Raw genomic sequence first — 19,941 nt, forward strand, 5'->3', positions numbered from 1 at the left:
GTATGAGCTTTTGTTTTTTGTTCCCCCTGGAGTCCCCTTCATGTAGATTTTGCAAGAGCATAGTCACCGTGTTATTGGAGAACAGGGTAATGTTCAAAAACTGCCCCTGGCTCAAGGGGGAACTTATAGTATAAGGGACAGAGAAGTAAGAGATTGGGGATGCACAAGCTTAAAATAGCGTAACCAAGCAAAAGTGATAAATAACTAAACAAAGGTCATAACTCTCTCCAGCAGTAACATACTCTAGCCTTCACTGTTACTGTTGTCAGTGTCTTAACTGCTTCCAGCAGTCATAACTTCCCCAAAGTCAGACAGCTGGGATCGCAATGCCGCAGCTCCACCCTTTTTCTGCCCCACCCGCTCCGGTGGGTTGACGGAAGGGTAGTCGAGTGACACGTCGTTAGCCCATTAACTGCTGCCATTTTCAATCAGTGGTATTTGAGCACTTACTAAGTGCAGTAGAACAGAGTTGCTAGACACCTTCAGGAGCAGCTCGGTCACGTTTACCAAATTGAAGTGGCACCAGTTGAATGGCTGGCTAACTTCAGGACAGAAACAGAATTCAGGTAAACTTGACAGATGAGAAGAGTATAATATTTAGCACAGATCTGGACAAGGAAGGGCGTTTGGGAAGTGAATTATCAAGATCCAAGGTGGGAGCTGACTCCAGCCGAAGGACAGAACACCAACTGAGTCTTTGATGCAGGGATGGGGGTTTTGTAAGTTTATAACTCACCTCTTCCTGACCTACTGAATGAAAAAAATCCCCTGGTAGGCTCATACCATACGAAATGAGGATATGAGACCAATCTCCCCCGCGGTGATTCAGCATTATCCCAGCCTGAGTTTTCAGGGAGAGGTGGAAAGTCTGCTTCTGCCCAACGTCCTGCTCTGTCCCTCACTGTTTCCCTTTGGCAGACGAGAGTCTTCCGAGTTGATTTATGTCTATTCGTCGGTCTGCCTTAAATGGTTCGGCCCTCTCAACTAGAGCCGCGACACGCTAAGATGCATCTGTGGAAACTGCCATCGGCGCCTGTCGAATCCGAGGGGCGTATGCTTGCATCACCGTCACTTTTCCGTCGTTTCTCTAAATGATGTCTGAAAATAGCCACGTCCCACTACCCTTTATCTCCAGATCCCGCTGCGGCTCCCTGAGGGAGCCGGGTTTAATTTATTTTGATTTTGGCTTGGAGAAAGAGATGCGTAGCTCTGCGCCCTGCCAGGGCCCTCCTAGCAAACTTGGCAAATAGAGCAGCCCTGACATTCTCCTGCTCTGTCCGTGGCCCGCCCTCCCAAGAGGTCACCAAGTCGCCTGGAACCATTCTTGGGCTCCAGGGGTGATTGGTCAGCCCTAATTTTAGGAAGTGATTGACTGAAGAACCAGGAAATCAGCCCCATTTCTCTAAACACAGTGGTCAAGCCCCTAAAGAGTATGCCCAGATCTGGGCTCCGCACTTTGAGACTGGAAAGAATGTGGCAAAAGCTAGCGGAAGAACTAGTCAAATGAATGGTAACTAGAACCTAAGAGAAAAGGGCAGAAGAACCGGGATGGAATCGCTCAGATAAAAGAAGGCTAAAAGGTGGGTTTAGTTTTCTTCGAGTACATAAAGGGTACATCGAGTACATACCTTGAGGAGGATGCAGGGCCGCCTCTTCAAATCTAACCAAGAGGAAATAGGTTTAAATTGCAGCATAGAGGTTTTAGGTTAGAAATAAGCCAACAAGGATGAAGAAATTTGGGAACAGGCTACCAAATTTGGTTGTGTAATCTCCGTCCCCAGAGTATTTTTAGGAAAGACAACCTACCATCTGGCTGGAGTTGTTTAGGTGTAGCCCCGCTTTGGAAATGAGGCAGAGAAGATGGCTTGTTGAACCCTTGTAAGTATATATGATCCTCCAAACTGTCTGGAATCATTTTTCTGTGGAGGAGTAATAATAATAATAATAATAATGTTGGTATTTGTTAAGCGCTTACTGTGTGCCAAGCACTGTTCTAAGCACTGGGGTAGATACAAGTAATCAGGTTGTCCCGTGTGGGGCTCACAGTCTTCATCCCCATTTTACAGATGAGGTAACTGAGGCACAGAGAAGTTAAGTCACTTGCCGAAGGTCACAAGTGGCAGAGCTGGGATTAGAGCCCACGACCTCTGACTCCCAAGCCCAACTTTGAGTGCTGCACCCTTAACTCTTAAAATATGAACGGAGAAGAGTCGTCTTCACTCCAGCGTGGGAATTTCTGAGATATGGAGTTCCAAATCATTTTTTTTTTAAATTGGTAAATTGAGAGAAATTCTAGGGTCATTAGAAGTTGGGGGGAAGTTAAGGCTTGTTCTATGGTGCAACCAAGAGTTGGATGCCAAGGAGAGCAGCACTTCCTCCAAGTATCCTCTGATGACATTGCCCCAAGCAATCAGTCAATCAGTTGTATTTATCGAGCCCTTACTATGTGCAGAGCACTGTACTAAGCTCTGGGGAGAGTACAATATTACAATATAACAGAGTTGGTGGATACAGTCCCTGCCCACAATGAATGTATAGTCTGAGGGATCCAAGTCCAGATTCAGATCTGAATGGGATCATAGGACTGACTGAACATGGTATTTCCAATCGCCTTTTAGTCATTCATTTCAATCGTATTTATTGAGCGCTTACTGTGTGCAGAGCACTGTAAAGTACAGTTCGGCAACAAATAGAGACGATCCCTGCCCAACAATGGGCTCTGGGGAGAGAAGATGCTAGACTACAGTTAGGATAGATGGCAAGAGGGTTACAGGAAAAACCAAAATACTGAGCTGGATGGAGGATTTGCTGATGGGTTTGAGGTTCTTAAGGAATGTTAGAACTAATATTCTGTTGAGAAGCAGCGTGGCGTAGTGGATAGAGCCCAGGCACGGGAGTCAGAGGTCCTGAGTTCCAATCCCGGCTCCTTCACGTGATTGCTATGTCACCTTGGGCAAGTCACTTCACTTCTCGCTGCCTCAGTTACTTCATCTGTTAAATGGGGAATGAGACTGTGAGCCCAACGTGGGTTAGGGATTGTGTTCACCCCGATTTGCTTGAATCCATCCCAGCGCTTAGAACAGTACCTGGCACATAGCGCTTCATTCGTTCGTTCAATAGTATTTATTGAGCACTTACTATGTACAGAGCACTGTACTAATTGCTTGGAATGTACAATTCGGCAACAGATAGAGACAATCCCTGCCCAGTGATGGGCTCACGGTCTAATCGGGAGAGACAGACGGCAGAGCAAAACAGAACGAGACAAAAAAAGACAAGCGCTTTACAAATACCATAATTATTATTATTATTATTATTCATGTGATCTCCCCAGGTTTCTTGGGTCCCAGGGAAACCAGGTGTAATTAAGATACCCTGGGGGCCATAGTTATAACAAGCAGATGCCTCCCCCCCCCTTTTTTCCCTCTGTCATCTTTTTGTTTCCTACAATCAATCAATGGTATTTATTGAGCTCTTACTATGTACAAAGCACTGTACTTAGTGCTCGGGAGACATGGAAGACATGTTCCCTTCCCACAACGAGCTTATACTCTATATGGGAAGGCAGATGTTAAAATAAATTATTGTTATATACATACAAAGAAAAGGTGGTATTTGTTAAGCGCTTACTATGTGCAAAGCACTGTTCTAAGCGCTGGGGGATACAAGGTGATCAGACTGTCCCATGTGGGGCTCACAGTTTTAATCCCCATTTTACAGATGAGGTAACTGAGGCACCGAGAAGTTGTGACTTGCCCACAGCCACACAGCTGACAAGTGGCGGAGCTGGGATTCGAACCCATGACCTCTGACTCCCAAGCCCGGGCTCTTCCCACTGAGCCATGCTGCTTCTCAAGCAGGGGCCTGAGAGCAGGGTGAATAAAGGATAAGAACCCGATCTGATCTTTTAATATATGCTGCTGGTATAGCCTCTTTAGCACTCAGAATATATTTAGTAATAATAATAATTGTGATATTTGTCAAGTACTTACTTTGTGCCCAGCATTGTGCTAAGCACTCAGGTATAAGATGTGCTTTCCAAGTGCTTAGTAGAGTGCTCTGCACACAGTAAGCGCTCAATAAGTACGATTGAATGAATAATCAGGTCTGACACAGACCCTGGCCCAAATGGAGCTTCCGGTCTAAGGGTGAGGGAGAACTGTCATTTCATCCCCATTTTACAGATGAGGAAACCCAGGAAACCCAACCTCACATGGCACACAAGTGACAGAGCTGAGATTAGAACCCAGATCTCCGACTCCCAGGCCCGTGTTCTTTCCGTACGGCTCCTGTGTCCGCCCAATTTATTTAATGTGAAAAAACATATTTTTTCATTTGCCCCCCCTGTTAGTGTAAGCTCCCAGGGGGCAAGCAGTGTTTCTCTTTATTGTTCTGTCCTTTCCAAGCACCGGCTACAATATACCACCCCGTGGCCACTCAGTAAATGCTGCTGATGCCGAGATCAGGTCCCAGTTCTCAGAGTCCCTGAGGAATAACAGATTGCCCTCTTGCTAGATGCCCCCGTAGCTCTTTAGTTATTAACTCTCTAGTTGAGGTATCGAGAGCACAGCAAAGCCAGGCCACATTTGGGTGCCTCGGTGGAACTGAGCTTTAACAAGAATGTAGGCGAACCCAAGAATGGTAGATTCTCACTTTTACTGGCCGGTAATTGGGAGATTCTCCAACCTGGGGAAATCCGTCCCCCGCTCGCAGGGCTTCGGAAACCTGGAACCACTTAAAACTTAGCCTTATGAAAATATTAGTGTCTAATAATAATAGTGATATTTAAGCACTTACTGTATGCCAAGCACTGGGGTAGAAACAAGGAACTCAGGTTATCCCACGTGGGGCTAACAGTCTTAATCCCCATCTGATAGATGAGGTGACTGAGGCACAGAGAAGTTGTGACTTGCCCAAAGTCGCACAGCGGCAGAGTGGGATTAGAACCCAAGACCTCTGACTCCCAAGCCCGGGCTCTTTCCACTAAGTCACACTGCTTCTCTAAGGAGTCACCACCTAAAGGATTGTTGGAAATTCTTCCACGGCTACATCACTTCTGCAGTGACTTGTCCAGAAACTCGGTGGCAAAGTAAAGCAAAGAGTAGAAAAGTTACCCCGTTCCTCTCAAACCCGCCTCCAACACCCAAATTCAGGCCACCGGCCTCCTCCCGGCCCCCAACACCCAAATTCAGTGTTTCTACATTCTGCATTCCTCAGTCTACTTCCGCTGGTTTGAATCTCTTCGTTGGGTGAAAATGATGCCAAGGATAATGTTGTTCTCTTCTGAATCCGACACCCGTTCTTCACTTGCTTGCCTGAGTCCGGGCGGCGGGTTGCTGGAAGCGGCGTAGCTTCGTGGAAAAAGCAGGGGCCTGTGAGTCAGAGGACCTTGGGCTCCGATCCCGATTCCGCCACTTGCCTGCCCGGTGACCTTAGTCAAGCCCATTTAACTCAGGTTCCTCATTTTAAAAATGGAGACTCGATCCCCGTTCCCCCTCCTACTTAGACTGTGAACACCAAGTGGGATGTGGACTGTGCCCGACCTGATTATCTCGATTCTGCCCCAGCATTTAGTATAGTGCTTGGCGTATCCCCTAGCTCCTTGTGGGCAGAGAAGGTGTCTGCTAACTCTGTTGTATTGCATTCATTCATTCAATAGTATTTGTTGCGTGCTTACTATGTGCAGAGCACTATACTAAGCTCTTGGAATGGACAATTCGGCAACATAGAGACAATCCCTGCCCACTGACGGGCTCACAGTCTAATCGGGGGAGACAGACGGACAAAATCAATAACCATAAATAGAATCAAGGGGATGTGCATCCCATTAACAAAATAGGGTAATAAAAATATATACAAATGAGCGGACGAGGACAGTGCTGAAGGGAAGGAAGAGGGGGAGGAGCAGAGGGAAGCGGGGGGGAAGGGGGCTTAGCTGAGGGGAGGTGAAGGGGGGGGGATTGTACTCTCCCAAGCGTCGAGTACAGGGCGCTGTGCTAGTAAATGCTCAATAAATGCCATCGATTGATATCGTAAATGCTTAACCAATACCCCTATTCTTCTTCTTCATTATTATTATTAAACGAAGAAACAGGGCAATGGGTGGCAGGAAGGGAGAGAAGAGGAGGAAGGAAAAGGGGCCGCCTGGGGTTCATCAGAAGGCAAGCACAAACCACTTGCCTTTTGTCCAGTTCAGAGAATCTTGGTGTTGATCTTCCTGCCCTTTTAGGAGCAGCTTCTCGTAAAGGAAGGGGAAGAAGTGCTCTCGCTGACACCGGCCTCAGGAAACTAGGTTTTGCCCATTCTCGTGGCCTGGGCTAGAAATGGGGAGAAGAGAAAGCAAACGGTCCAGGAGGCAGCTCCGAGTCTCGGCGTGTTTTTGCAGTCATATGAAGGACCCGGACACAGCCTTTGGGGATTAGTGCTTAAACAACAAAAACGGCTCTGAAATCAAGTTGGGGGTGCATTTTTGTTCATGGTGGTGGGTGGAGGTAATCTATATTTTGAGAAGATGAAGATGACTCCTTGGTATTCTTAGAGATTGTCTGGAAGGCCTATATATAATATAGATTCTAATCTATAAGAATGTATATGTATATAAAAGGATATATATAAGAATATATATTTTAGAGATTGTCTGGAAGGCCCATATACATGTATATATATATATATTGACAGAACGATTAAAGCCTTTTTTTCCCCCCTTCCCCTGTACCCGTCCTCTCTTCCAAAAAGTAGCTCTAGGACTAGGCTGAGAAATATCAAACTAGGATGAAAGTCTGAGTCATGCACAGAAACGAAGAAGAACGTGAAACCATGATAGCCTCGTTGGGGGAAAAGCTGTTTCCAGAAGCAAAGGAACATTGTTATCATGAGCTAGCCAGAAATCAGGGACCTCCAGGCGACTCTAGCTCTCACGTCCAGGAACCGATGGAGACAACCAGGCAGGCTGACTCTGAGAACCAGGAACTCTTGAGAGCTGGGTAAAACCCTGAAGCCACAACCACTCGTGTTTTTACACGTGATAATTTGTAGTAATGAGATGGCTTTTTTTAATTAAGGTTTAATTTCTTAGGCAATGGAATTTGCTTAGAAAAACGTTTGGATTTAAGCATGAAGAAGTTAAAATGGGTATGTTTTGGTTAAAAGTAAACCTTTCTGCAAATGAATTTTTGGTTTTTTTATTCAGTTGATTGATTCTGTACCTGGTCGTTGAAGCTGTGAGCTGAGCGTTATAGAAAAGCATAAGACAAATATCGGGTTCTCCTTTGAGTGTTTGTTTTATTAGAAGTTAGTAGACGTGAAGGGAACATTCCAGTCAAACTGAATTGGAAAACATCATGGCCTAGCAGAAGGGGCATGGACCTGAGAGTCAGGCGTCCTGGGTTTTAATCCCAGCTTTGCCACTTGCTTGCTTTGTGACCTTGGACAAGTCACTTGACTTTCCTGTGCCTCAGTTTCCTCATTTGTAAAATGGGGATTTAATACCTGTTCTCCCTCTACTTAAACTGTGAGTCCCACTTAGTACAAGGACTCTGTCCAAATTGGATTTTCCTGTATCTATCCCAGTACATAGTATATTACTTGGCACATAGCACTTCTCAAATAGGATTGTTATTATGGGTAATATTATTATCCTCCTCCCAACACCCTAAGGTGCTTCTGGAGAGTAACTTTAGGCTTTGGACTCATTATTTACGTGTGCTTCAATATTTTTATATATCTGACACTCGAGGATGTGAAGATAGGTAGAAAAGCACATTTGTAATGTTTTGATCCTGCTTTATTGTCAATTCCATATTATTATGATGATATAACATAATCATCATAATAAAAGTGGTGATATTTAAGGGCTTCCTATGTGCCAAGCACATAATAGGAGGAAACTGAGACACAGATCATTTAAAGTGACTTCATCAAAGTCACACAGCAGGCGAATAGCCGAGCCGGGTCTCTCGACTTTTGAGCCCACGCTCGTTCCACAAGGTCACACTGCTTCTCAGGCTGGGTATTCTGTTTCCTCTGTGCCTTTATAAGTTATTCGCTGTAGGCATCAATCAATGGCATTTAGTGTGCACTCATTCCATGTAGAGCACATAATGCACACATGGACACGTTGCCTGGGAATGGCACGGCTGGGATAGCAAACAATTTTTTTCAAATCTAAAATCGCTAGTCAGAGATCAGAGACAGTCTGGAGAAATAAGGAAAATAGGGGGCAAAAGGAGAGAGCATCCTTTTTTGTGGTCTGATGCCTCTGATGAACAAACATCCTCCAGGGAACACAGTAAATGGTTTCTATCTCCAAAGGCAAAATAATGATTTGAGGACTTTTTTGAAGCTGTCAGCCTCCAGTCAATCAGTGGTATTGAGCACTCATGGTATTCAAAGTACTGTACTGAGTGTTTGAGAATAATAATAATGGCATTGGTTAAGCGCTTACTATGTGCCAAGCACTGTTATAAGCACTTGGGGGGATGCAAGGTAATCAGGTTGTCCCACATGAGGCTCGCAGTCTTAATTCTCATTTTACAGATGAGGTAACTGAGGCACAGAGAAGTGACTTGCCCAAAGTCACACCGATGACAAGTGGCAGAGCCTGGATTAGAACCCATGACCTCTGACTCCCAAGCCTGTGTTCTTTCCACTGAGCCACGCTGCTTCTCTAGAAATGGAGCATGGTGTTACAGATAGAGCAGGGGCCTGGGAGTCAGAAGGTCACAGGTTTCTTATCCCAGCTCCTCCACTTGTCTGCTCTGGGAACCTGGGCAAGTCACTTCACTTCTCTGTACCTCACCTGTAAAATGGGGATTGAGCCAATGAGCCCCATATGCGACCAACTCGATTTGTTTGTATCCACCCCAGTGCTTAGTACGGTGCCTGGCACATAGTAAGTGCTTAATGAATACCATTGTTATTATTATCATTATTACAATAAAGAGCCATGATCCTGACTCTCAAAGAACTTACAGTCTAGTGGGGGAGACACAGTAAAATAAATTGTAGCGAGAGAAAGCAACCAATTGTACGGATCAATATAAAAATGCTTAGGAGGTGTGGAAACAGGGTTGGAAAATGGGGAGATGAGATATGGATGGCTTTTATTTTTTTATGCTATTGGTTAAGGATTTACTTTGTGCTAGGCACTGCGGTAGATAATCACGTTGGACACAGTCCGTGTCCCCAGTGGGGCTCATGGTCTTAAAGTTAGGTGACTTGCCCAAGTCTTCTTGGAGGTTTTCTCCTTTCTTGATCAGTGTACTTTTGTGTGTGTGTGTGTGTAAATAAGATTTTAGATTGGCTAGAGGAGTGGTGAGGAAAGGCTCTCTTTCAGAGAGAAGCCTCTCAAGGGCTTAGCCATGTTCTCTTTAAAAGCTGCAGAGAGGGGAGCCTTTCCAAAGCTCTGGTAAAAGGAGGGGACCTCTTATTCATTCATTCAATAGTATTTATTGAGCACTTACTATGTGCAGAGCACTGTACTAAGCGCTTGGAATGTACAGTTCGGCAACAGAAAGAGACAATCCCTGCCCGATGATGGGGTCTTATGCCTCCAAGGAGCAGGTGCTACACAGGCTTAGGTGTTCCAGGTTGGGCATTCATCAGAGACACTAATATTGGACAAGTGGACTGACTGACTCGGAAAACCGTGAAGCTAATGTTCTGTGCACAGAAGCACTCTGGTTTGATATTTTGAGGGCAGCAAAATCTTTTAGCAGAAGTCGAGCATTTTTTTTTTCTTTGTTTCCTTTTATTTTCCAGAGCGGTGAGACTAGGACAATATCACACTTCCATTATACTACGTGGCCAGATTTTGGAGTTCCCGAATCACCAGCGTCGTTCCTTAACTTCTTGTTTAAAGTGAGAGAGTCTGGCTCTTTGAATGCTGAACATGGACCGGCAGTTATTCATTGTAGTGCAGGAATTGGGCGATCTGGGACATTTTCATTGGTGGACACATGTCTTGTTCTGGTAAGTGTTTCTTTTCCGATTTTATTTTTCTTTTCTTTAGAATTGGTATTTCTTTCTAAAATGTCCATTATCGCCTCGGTTGCCGACCCGTTAGAGGGTAGGCCGCTCGTTTAGTTTTTTTACGTCACTTGTGAATGTCACATTAGAAACGGTAAGTTTAGTCTTGTAAGCGGTTCTTTTAAAGTAAAGTTCCGCAAGAGATTCCTCACTTCGAAAGACCCCGTGAAGTACTTGTTGCCAGATGCCCTGGCCTAAAGTGTAAACACACAAAGGCAAAGACTGTGAGCCCTATGTGGGACGGGGTCTGTGGCCAACCCAATTATCTTGTAACTACCCCAGCACTTATTACGGTGCGAGGCACATAGTAAGCGCTTAGTAAATACCATAAAAAAGTTAAGGTTTTTCGCCCGCCTAAAGCTTGACTCTTTCTCTGTAGTACCCCTCATCCCTTTCAAGTACAACAGAAGAATCTGTTGAGTGTTTTTAGTTTAAACATCCTTTTCCCTTATTCCCCCAGTTGTAAATCCCCATTTTCCCATTGCACGAATGACTTAAAGTTCTCTTGGAGTGTGTGCTTTCACTCTGCACTTTGAGTGGACTGCAGTGAAAGAATTAGGGAATGATGGTTCTTCCAACAGTGACCATCTGGTTGGATAGAACTCATTGCGCTGTGCGTAAACACACATTGGTCAAGGTGTAAGTAAATTCACCACCTGTCGATCGTGAGCTCGTTGTGGGCAGGGATTGTCACTGTTTATTGTTGTATTGTTCTATCCCAAGCACTTAGTACAGTGCTTCTCACACAGTTAAGTGCTTAATAAATACGATCGAATGCGTCATGAGTTTTCCTTAGTGTGGGGCTTATCATTTAAAAACTGTCTCCTGCTTAGACGGTGATTCCCATGTAGGGCGGGGACTGTGTGTGACCTGTGCCTGACTTGATTGTTAATGCCATCCTGGATTAGACCAGGATGCAGAATGGCACAGTGGATAGAGCCCAGGGCTGGGAGTCAGAGGTCATGGGTTCGAATCCCGGCTAGGCCACTTGCCAGCTGTGTGACTTTGGGCAAGTCACTTAACTTCTCGGCGCCTCAGTTACCTCATCTGTAAAATGGGGATTAAGACTGTGAGCCCCACGTGGGACAACCTGATTCCCCTGTGTCTACCCCCCAGCGCTTAGAACAGTGCTCGGCACATAGTAAGCGCTTAACAAATACCAACATTATTATTAAGGTAATGGGTTCTAATCCCGGCCCCGCCATTTGTCTGCTGCGTGACCTTAGGCAAGTCACTTCACTTCTGGGCCTCAGTTACCTCATCTGTAAAATGGGGATTGAGCCTATGAGCCCCAAATGGGACAGGAACTGTGTCCAACTTGATTTGCTCGTCTCCACCCCAGTGCTTAGTACAGTGCCTGGCACCTAATAAGCACATAAAAATGCCATCCTTATCATTATTATCATTACTGTTATTATCATTAGATCACTGGTCCAACCAGCCCTGAATTCTGCATGTGACAGTGCCCCCAAACAGTGCTTGGAGAAATATGATAGTTGCCCTCCAAATCTATCTCCATGAGATATACTGGATAATACACCTTATCTTTGTCCTTAGTAATCAATTATAGACTTGATGACCATGAATCTAAACCCTCTGAGGCTCTTAGCATCCTTAACTTGTCCCTCTAACTGTCCTTTAAGGCACAGTTATTCATGAATGTATACAAAATCTGTGCTGCACAATTTCCCGGGTAATTGAATTCTATTTCCTTTCATTTGAGTTGAATTTACAATCTTCAGGTTTCAGTCGCTTCCCCTATTCTTGTGTTTGTGGTCTCTAGACTGTAAGCTTGTTGTGGGCAGGGCATGGATCTACCAACTGTCTTACATTGTATTTTCCCAAGCACGTAATACAGTGCTCTGGACACAGTAAGTGCTCAGTAAATACAATTGATTGATCTGGGACACCAGTCCATGTTGACTCTGACAATTCATGGTTTTGGAGATTTTGCTCATGCCTCTTAGCCTTCATTTCTTCTCCATCGATTCCTAGATTATTTTTTTTTCAGTTTAGCCTTGAGGTGAAATTGCTGTGTTCCCCCCCCTTCCCCCCCCACCACCCTCCATTTTCTTTGTTTTGCTGCTATGTTAACTTTCATGAGTTGGGCCTTTTTGACCATTGTATGCATGTTCATCTAAATTAACATGCAAAAATATTAAGTGCGAGTCTTGGATTTGCCTGAAAAAGAATGATAACTATTACTCTATTGTACTCTCCCAAGACCTTTAGTTGAGTGCTCTGCACAGAGTAAGTGTTCAGTAAATACTGTTGATAATGTAGCAGCATGATCTTTTTTTCCTTTTTCAAATAACATTTTGGTGCAAGTTTGGAAACAATGTTCTTGTCAGTAACTTGCTAGAGGGGCTTTTTTTAAAATATCTCAGTCCCTTTAATCTATTCATTTTTTTTTGTAACAACTATAAGTGCGGATGAATTCTGAGGCTAGAAATTCACTCTTGCTGAGTGTCCAAAATTTGACTGTCATTTCGTAAAAAGAAAAGAATCAGTAACGATTCTGTGGATATAGAACTAAACTGACCTAAAGATTAGGATACTGGGGTGTGGTTGAGAATTTCAATCATGGGGGTGGTGTGATTACCATTAAGAAGAAACGTGTATTAAATCATTTATCATAAGAGGTGCTCACCAAAATCAGACATGAAATTGATGAGCGTATATTTTGAGTTGGAGGTGTTTATCTCAGATGAAAGAGCATAACCTTTTTCATGTTCATCATTATTTCCTGAAGTCTTTACCACAAGGTGTCTTCAAAATATCATCAATCTTTTTGCAGATGGAAAAAAGAGAAGATCCTTTTTCAGTTAACATTAAGCAAGTATTATTGAATATGAGAAAATATCGAATGGGACTTATTCAGACTCCAGATCAGCTAAGATTCTCATATATGGCTGTGATAGAAGGAGCAAAGTTTATAATGGGGGATTCAACTATACAGGTAAACCTTTAAGAAAATTCGTTGATAATTAGTTGCTTGCTGATAATTCAACACCTAGTTTACAACTATCCATATGTATCCTAATTTAGGCAGTAATCCAAAAGCATTTTTGTGATCGTGATAAGTTTATTCAAACATACTAGAATTAACCTTTAAAATGGTGGGGCTACTGCTGTTTCAAACTTTGCCAGTAGCTCATCTGATTACCTCTTGCTGCTAGTCTTTTTTTTGGGGGGGGGGGGGACTTTGAGAGAGGAAGAAAATTCTCAAAGCTTAAATTTAGGAAGTCTTCAATTCTGTTAACATCATATATACCAGACTTTGAAAGAATTCAGCTTTCAGAATTACAATCTCACTTTTTGAAAAACTTGAGTTAAGTATTTCATGCAGCCCTTAAACTTTAAACAAATGTCACGTTAAATTTTTCATGCTTTAAAGCATGGATGATGGATAATGGATGATGGATAATTGTGATGATGACATTGTGATGATGACATTGTAAGGAACAACCACAAGAGGATATTTTGAACAGAAGACATAGACCAACTCACTTGGATGGCTGGTGGTTTTGTTTTTTGGGGTTTTTTCCCCCAGAAGGGAATTTTGCACTGTGAACTGAAAAGAAATTGAAGCAAATAAAAGAACACATAACATAGTAATGAACATTTCAGGCCTCCTTAGTTCACCGACGTCACACCGTAAGCACTTCATGGCATTGCTACTAAGTTTTGGGGAAAAATAGGTTACTGAGTCAGTCCCTCCCCCAAGAGGAGGTCACAGTGTAGAGGGCAGGGTAGGTGACAGACATATAGGAAGGAATAACTGAGTAATAACTACAAAGGCAACAGTGATAAAGTAAAGATGAAACATTATTCCATTACTCCTAAGGTGGAATAGTCCTTGAATTCATCAACCGCTCCAGGAATGGCTCAGCTACGTTCACATGGTCGCTTCTTTTCCAAATGTTGGCTAAGTAGACTTCCTCCTGCCCTTCGTTGGGCAGGGATTGTTTCTATCTGTTGCCAAATTGTCCAAGCGCTTAGTACAGTGCTGTGCACGTAGTAAGTGCTCAATTCTATTGAATGAATGAAAGAATCTCATGATGGGCGGGACTGCTCACTGGTGAGAGTAGGCAGGAAGCTTTGGAAAGGCATCTTCCCCCTTGGGTCCCCCCACGTCCAGCCCCGGACCCTGGAGCCTTGAAGTGATAATATTGGGAGACTACCCCCCTTTCCATAGCTTCTCAATCGAATGTGAGTGGTTGTTAGAACGCAGCCCAGAAATTTGGACCTTTACCCAGCTTGGTACTGGCCCTGAACAGTGGCTTCCAAAGCTGGACCCCTGTCCAGTATCTGAACGGGACGTGACCCAGGCTCAACTTGGTCCTGCCTCTGAACAGGGATTTCCAAAGACCAGATTGGAGTCCAGTCTGAACGGGAAGTGGCCCAGGGATTCGGTCGATGGGGGGGTGGGGAAATGCCCCAGGAGCTTCTGACACGTTGGGTTTGTGGTCAGCTCGGTTCATTTGGAACTGAGCGGGTCCTCCCTCTGCCGGCTTGAAAGGGGGGAGTTTGTGGGATCTAGAGGTTTAAATGGCCCTGATCCAGGCTACTTGGGATCTCCTTGACCCATTTAGTGTTGTTCCCTATGTTATGGCCAGATCCCGGTAGATCTCAGAGTGACATATTTGTGACTTCTTTTCTTTGAGAAGTCAATACCTCCTTCCTCTCCCATTTCCTGTCTTATTCAAGAACCACAAACCCATTCCTTCCACCCTTCTATTTAAATCAAATTTAGAATTGTTATTCTGACATGTAACCGTCTCACCGCCAATCATTCTCTGAAAAATAGCTGAGTAAAATCATTAAAATCATGCGTTAAAGAATAAATTAAAATTCTCATGAGCAGTGTCATTGTAACACCATTCAGCTGGGTATTTGTCTTTCTGGTTGACACAGTGTTTTTTTCACTTTTGTATTGTGTGGGGGATTTCCCCTTTGCACATTTTCAGTTTTTCAGAAGGGCAAATGCAATTCTCTCACCCAGAAATTTATCTCTGAAAGGTGAGTGTCTCATTTAGGAAACTGCGGGAATTTGGAATCCTGAATTTCTTCTTTGCAGACATACAGAGACAATTCCACATTATCGCCTTTCTGTGCTTTGCAATAGGCCTGGAATCTAAGACATTGCTTTTTATTTTAACACCGTTAAGAAAAATTATTCCTGTTTGCTTCAGATTTTTACAATGTTTATGGTTTTTTCAGAAAATATACAGAGATTTCAATGTAGTCGAGTCCTAAAATTGGGGAAATTTGAGAAGTCAGAGTTTTAGTACTGAGTTTTCAAGCGGCAACGTTTACTGGGTTCCGAAGGTGCATCAGAAGCCAAATCTAAGAAAATGATGGACATCAGTGCATTTTTGACTGTTACTTCTATCATTGTAGGTGGGATTCTCTTTACTTTCAGTCATCACCCTTGATTCTGGCTGTTGCTAGTAATATCTTATAACTTTCACCATCAGAAATAATGATAACTGCAGTATTTGTTAAGCTCTTACTAAGTGCCAGGCACAGAAGTGATTGCTGGGATAGATACAAGGTAATCTGGTCAGGCACAGTCCCTGTCCCACATGAGGCTCAGAGTCTAAGGGGGAGGGAGAACAGGCATTAAATCCCCATTTTACAGATGAGGAAACTGACACAGAGAAGTTACCCAAGAACACACAGCAGGCAAGAGGTGGAGATCCCAGACCTTTGCTCTTCCCATTACCCCAAACTGCTTCTGTAGTTCAGAGCAGAAAATTAACATTTAAAGGGGGGGGAGCTTTAATTTCACTAAAATCAGGCCATTCACACATGATATCTCACAACTATGACCTGACCTATTTTCTGGAAAGGCAAATTGATTGTGAACTTCAATAAAAACAGCTTTTGGAAAAATCTTGAAATGTAATTTCTCCCATGATCTTTATATGCTTATATGTAGTTTATCCACACCTGCTGGGCACTTTCTGTGCTTGATTTGAAGTAGAACTGTAGTCAACTTAAGGCACATTATTTGGGGGATCTAAATGTAAGGTTGAAGGGTGGATGGACTGGATTTACCAGCTGTGTTTTATTTAGAATGGAGCTTTTGTGTGCAGAGATCATTTCTGGAGCAGTCAGAGGAGCTTTTTATAAAAGTTTTTATCAAGATCCTGGCTAGGTCAACCATAAGAAGCATCGGTTCCCTGCTTAATGTCCAATGTCCAGTGATGGTTTAGCTGTAGCCTGTAGAGAAGCAGTGTGGCCTTCTGGATAGAGTTATTGGCTTGGGAGGCAGAGGACCTGGCGTCTAATCCCGGCTCCACCACTTCCCTGCTGTGTGACCTTTGACAAGTCACCTAACTTCTCCGGGCCTCAGTTTCATCATCAGTAGAATGGAGATTCAATACTTGTTCTTCCTCCTCGTTAAACTGTGGGCCCCATGTGGGACACGGGACTGTGTCTGACTTGATCACCTTGTATCTCCCCCAGTGCTTAGCACAGCATTTGACACATAGTAAGCGCTTAACAAATGCCATTATTAGTACTACTGTTGGTGCTATTACTAACCAGGAGGACTTCCAGTGTAAAAATGATGGTTCTTTCTGTGAGGGTAGAGGGAGAAAGTGTATCGTTAATGCAGTGTAGGAGATTGGAGTCGTAGCGGTCACCGCCGAGGAGAGAAGTGATTTGTTGATAGCTACTGCGGGAAGATGTAATCTGGGTTGGCCTCATATTTGAGTCCTTGCTGTTTGTAGGGCGCGGGAAGAAGAGCTAAAAGAAAAGACTTGTTCCCAGCTCTCAGTGAGTGTACAGGTTTCGAGGGGAGAAAACAGCAGCTAAATGTAGAATTATAAAGGATTACTCGCACCTGACGGTCCTAGGGGTGTTGCCGAAGGAGTCTGGGAATGCTTTCTGCGAGGCGTGATTCTCGAGCTGTGTTTTGTAGGAGAGGAGGGCAGTGTTTTCGCAGAGAGGGGATGAGTGGTAATTTGAAAGTGAGGGAGTAACGTGAATGAAGTTTTCGAGGCCATTCCGAGCCGGTCACAGTGAAGGATAATAAGCGGGTTTGCTCTGCTGGATCAAAGAACCAAGAGGTGAGGGAGATGAGAGCATTAGAGGGATCTGAAACCCTTAATTATGACTTTGAGTTTGCTCCAGAAGCATTCGGGAGCCTCTGTAATCATCGGAGGAGAGGGACGAGATGACGAGATTCCAGTGACGGTTGAAGCGGCTGATGCTTGCAACTGGGTGCGGGATGAATTGGAGGGATGAGAAGCTAGAGATGAAGGGCCACCTACAGCCCGGGCTGCTGCTGTCGAGGGGCTGGGTAGACCAGTTTCGCTATGGAGGCAGAGCTGATAGAGAACAATGAGAACCAGTCGCCAAGCTCAAGGTTCTCCAGTGATCTTGATCTGCCCAACACTGTAGTATGTGCCGGGGAGAGTGTAATGCAGTCGAGTTGGCAGACCTCTAATTTGCCCTGGGCCTGTTCTGCTCTCTTTGGTGCGGGGAAAGGAAATTGAAGCAGAATATTGAGGTGATGTGGTTTCTCTGCCCCAGCGTGTCTTCCCCTCCATCACTCCAGGGCCCAGACACATGGGCACCACCTATTCCCAGCCCCCTACTCATTTGCCTACATCCTCCCAGGGTTGAGTGGTAGGCAGAGGAGGAGGTAGAATCAGAAAAGCCGCCCACGTTGGCGGTAAACTGTCGTTTTTGCATGCACCCTTCCCCTCTTAGACACAGAACACAAAGAATGCAAAAAAATGCAAAGAGCTCTAAAAATTTTAGTGCCTAAATGCCCAGCAAAGGTATGTTAAGATGAAAAAGGAATAATCCTCTTCCTCTAAATCAATCAACAGAGTACATGTACAGGGTAGACACGATCCCCGTCCACAAGGAGCTTACAGTCTTCGGGGTTGGGGACGGACATTAAAATGCATTGGTGATAAGGGGAAATAGTAGAGTGTAAGAAAATTGAGAGAATATTGCGGGGCTAGGATAGCAAAGTTCTTAGGGGATACACGGCCAGGTTCAGCATGGTTTGAAAGGTGAGATAAATGAATCTTGGAATTCTATCATTTTGGTAGTTTGCACACCAAACATTTTCAGGGGAAGAGAGCCAGCAAGTGCTTAGTAGAGTGCTTTGTACACAGTAAGCGCTCAGTCAGTACGATTGAACGAATGAATGAGTGGTTAAACCTGTGAAATTTTTTAGGAGACCCCCAGTGATTTCAGAAATCTGAACCAATTCCTTTTGCCCGAGAAATTCTGTTGTCCCTCTCCAACTCCAGTCTGTCCATCTTTGAGGATCTAAAGGGAACAACAGTACCTTTTGCTTTCTTGCCTCCTCCTCCATCGCTGGATGGAGGATCCTATTCTTGCTCTCTCTCCACTCCCAGTGTGTGATGGCCTCGAATAATGAAGTTTGTAGGCATTTCTTATGAACTTCCCTGAAGCATTCTGTTAACAATCAGTTGCGGGGGGTTGATGAAGTTTTGAAAACAATCAGATGGCTGAAAAGCCTTTTTTTGGGGAGAGGTTTGGAAAAAGCTGAGGAATTTAGAGAAGCAGCGTGGCTCAGTGGAAAGAGCCTGGGCTTGGGAGTCAGAGGTGAAAGACCTTCATTTAAGATTTCTGTTGTCCTAACATTTCATCTTCGTAGTTTCATCTATTTTTAAAGACCTACATCCAAAAGACTTCCACTTAACAAACCTCCCCCGCCCCAAAAGAGTTCTTTCACTGCATTTTAAAACAGTTTTATTGCACATTAGAGAAGCAGTATGGCCACATGGAAAGAGGATAGACCTGGGAGTCAGAGAGTTTGGGTTCTAATCCTGGATCCGCCACTTGCTTGCTCTGTGATGTTGGGCAAGTCACTTAACTTCTCTGTGCCTCCGTTTCCTCAACTGTAAAATGGGGGTTAAATACCTGTACTCCTTGTTCCTTAGACTCTGGGCCCCATGTGGAACCAGGGACGTTGAATTAATTGGTGCCTACCCTAGCGCTTAGAACAGTGTTCGACACATAGGAAGTGCTAACAATACCATTAAAAACATATTGTCTTTATGGTGGAGGCTTTTCTAACTTGCCAAGTGTGTGAGCTTTCTTTCAGAATTGACCTAAATCTCCGGGTGCATAAATAATCTTGCCGACTAGCGACCAAGTCATTTCACCACCAACAGCAGGCTTGAATTTAGGTCCGTAAAAGTTTAGCACAACAGTAAGAGAAAATATACCTGACTTGTTACTTATTAAAGAAGTTTACCTACTCACCCTATAAGATTTTATTTATAGACATCAGAAAAAGCTCAAATGAGTAAGTAAATGTGTTCGGGAATGGGAAATCATCGGTAGTATATATTGAGTGCCTGGAATGCCTATAATGTTGTTCTAAGTCCTTAGATCTACCCATTGAAAATAGAATAAAGGTTGTCACTGCCTCGAAGTAGTTTACCTTTTTATGATATCTGGTTTTGTTAGCACTTATGTGCCAGGCGCTGTTCTAAGCGCTGGGGTATCCACCCCATAGGTACAAACTAATCAGGTGGGACACAGTCCCTGTCCTATATGTGGCTCACAGGCTTAATCCCCATTTTACAGGTGAAGTAACTGAGGCACAGAGAAGTGATGTTACTAGCCCAAAGTCACACAGCAAACAAGTGGCAGAGCCAGGATTCAGGACCTTCTGACTCCCAGGCCCATGCTGTATCTACTAGGCTTTCAAAGGAGGGACAGAAAAAACATTAAAAAAAAGATTAACAGCCCAGTAATTAAACAGTGGCTGTTTAGCAAAATCACTCAGACCAGTGGGGTAACTTTTTAAAATATATATATATATCTCCTGCCTCCATTCCTTTTCAAATCCCTTAACAGAAAATGCCCCAGTAAAGCATATGAAGATTCTGGTTGGGACCACCCTAGCTTAGG

General features: G+C 44.0%; 1 protein-coding gene across 5 annotated transcripts in view; it reads left to right on the forward strand.

Moving 5' to 3' along the window:
* Positions 1 to 19,941, forward strand: part of PTPN2 (protein tyrosine phosphatase non-receptor type 2) — an 82,072-nt gene that overhangs the window by 46,816 nt on the left and 15,315 nt on the right. For 4 of the 5 annotated variants that reach the window (XM_029065122.2, XM_029065123.1, XM_029065124.2 and 1 more), the window contains 2 exons: positions 9,760 to 9,969; positions 12,824 to 12,985. In XM_029065122.2, coding sequence (XP_028920955.1) covers positions 9,760 to 9,969; positions 12,824 to 12,985 — 372 coding nt within the window. The remainder of the gene's footprint in view (positions 1 to 9,759; positions 9,970 to 12,823; positions 12,986 to 19,941) is intronic. The other variant, XM_029065125.2, reaches the window with a different exon arrangement.

Source organism: Ornithorhynchus anatinus, chromosome 5 (assembly GCF_004115215.2).
Source record: "Ornithorhynchus anatinus isolate Pmale09 chromosome 5, mOrnAna1.pri.v4, whole genome shotgun sequence".
Taxonomy (NCBI): Eukaryota; Metazoa; Chordata; class Mammalia; order Monotremata; family Ornithorhynchidae; genus Ornithorhynchus; species Ornithorhynchus anatinus.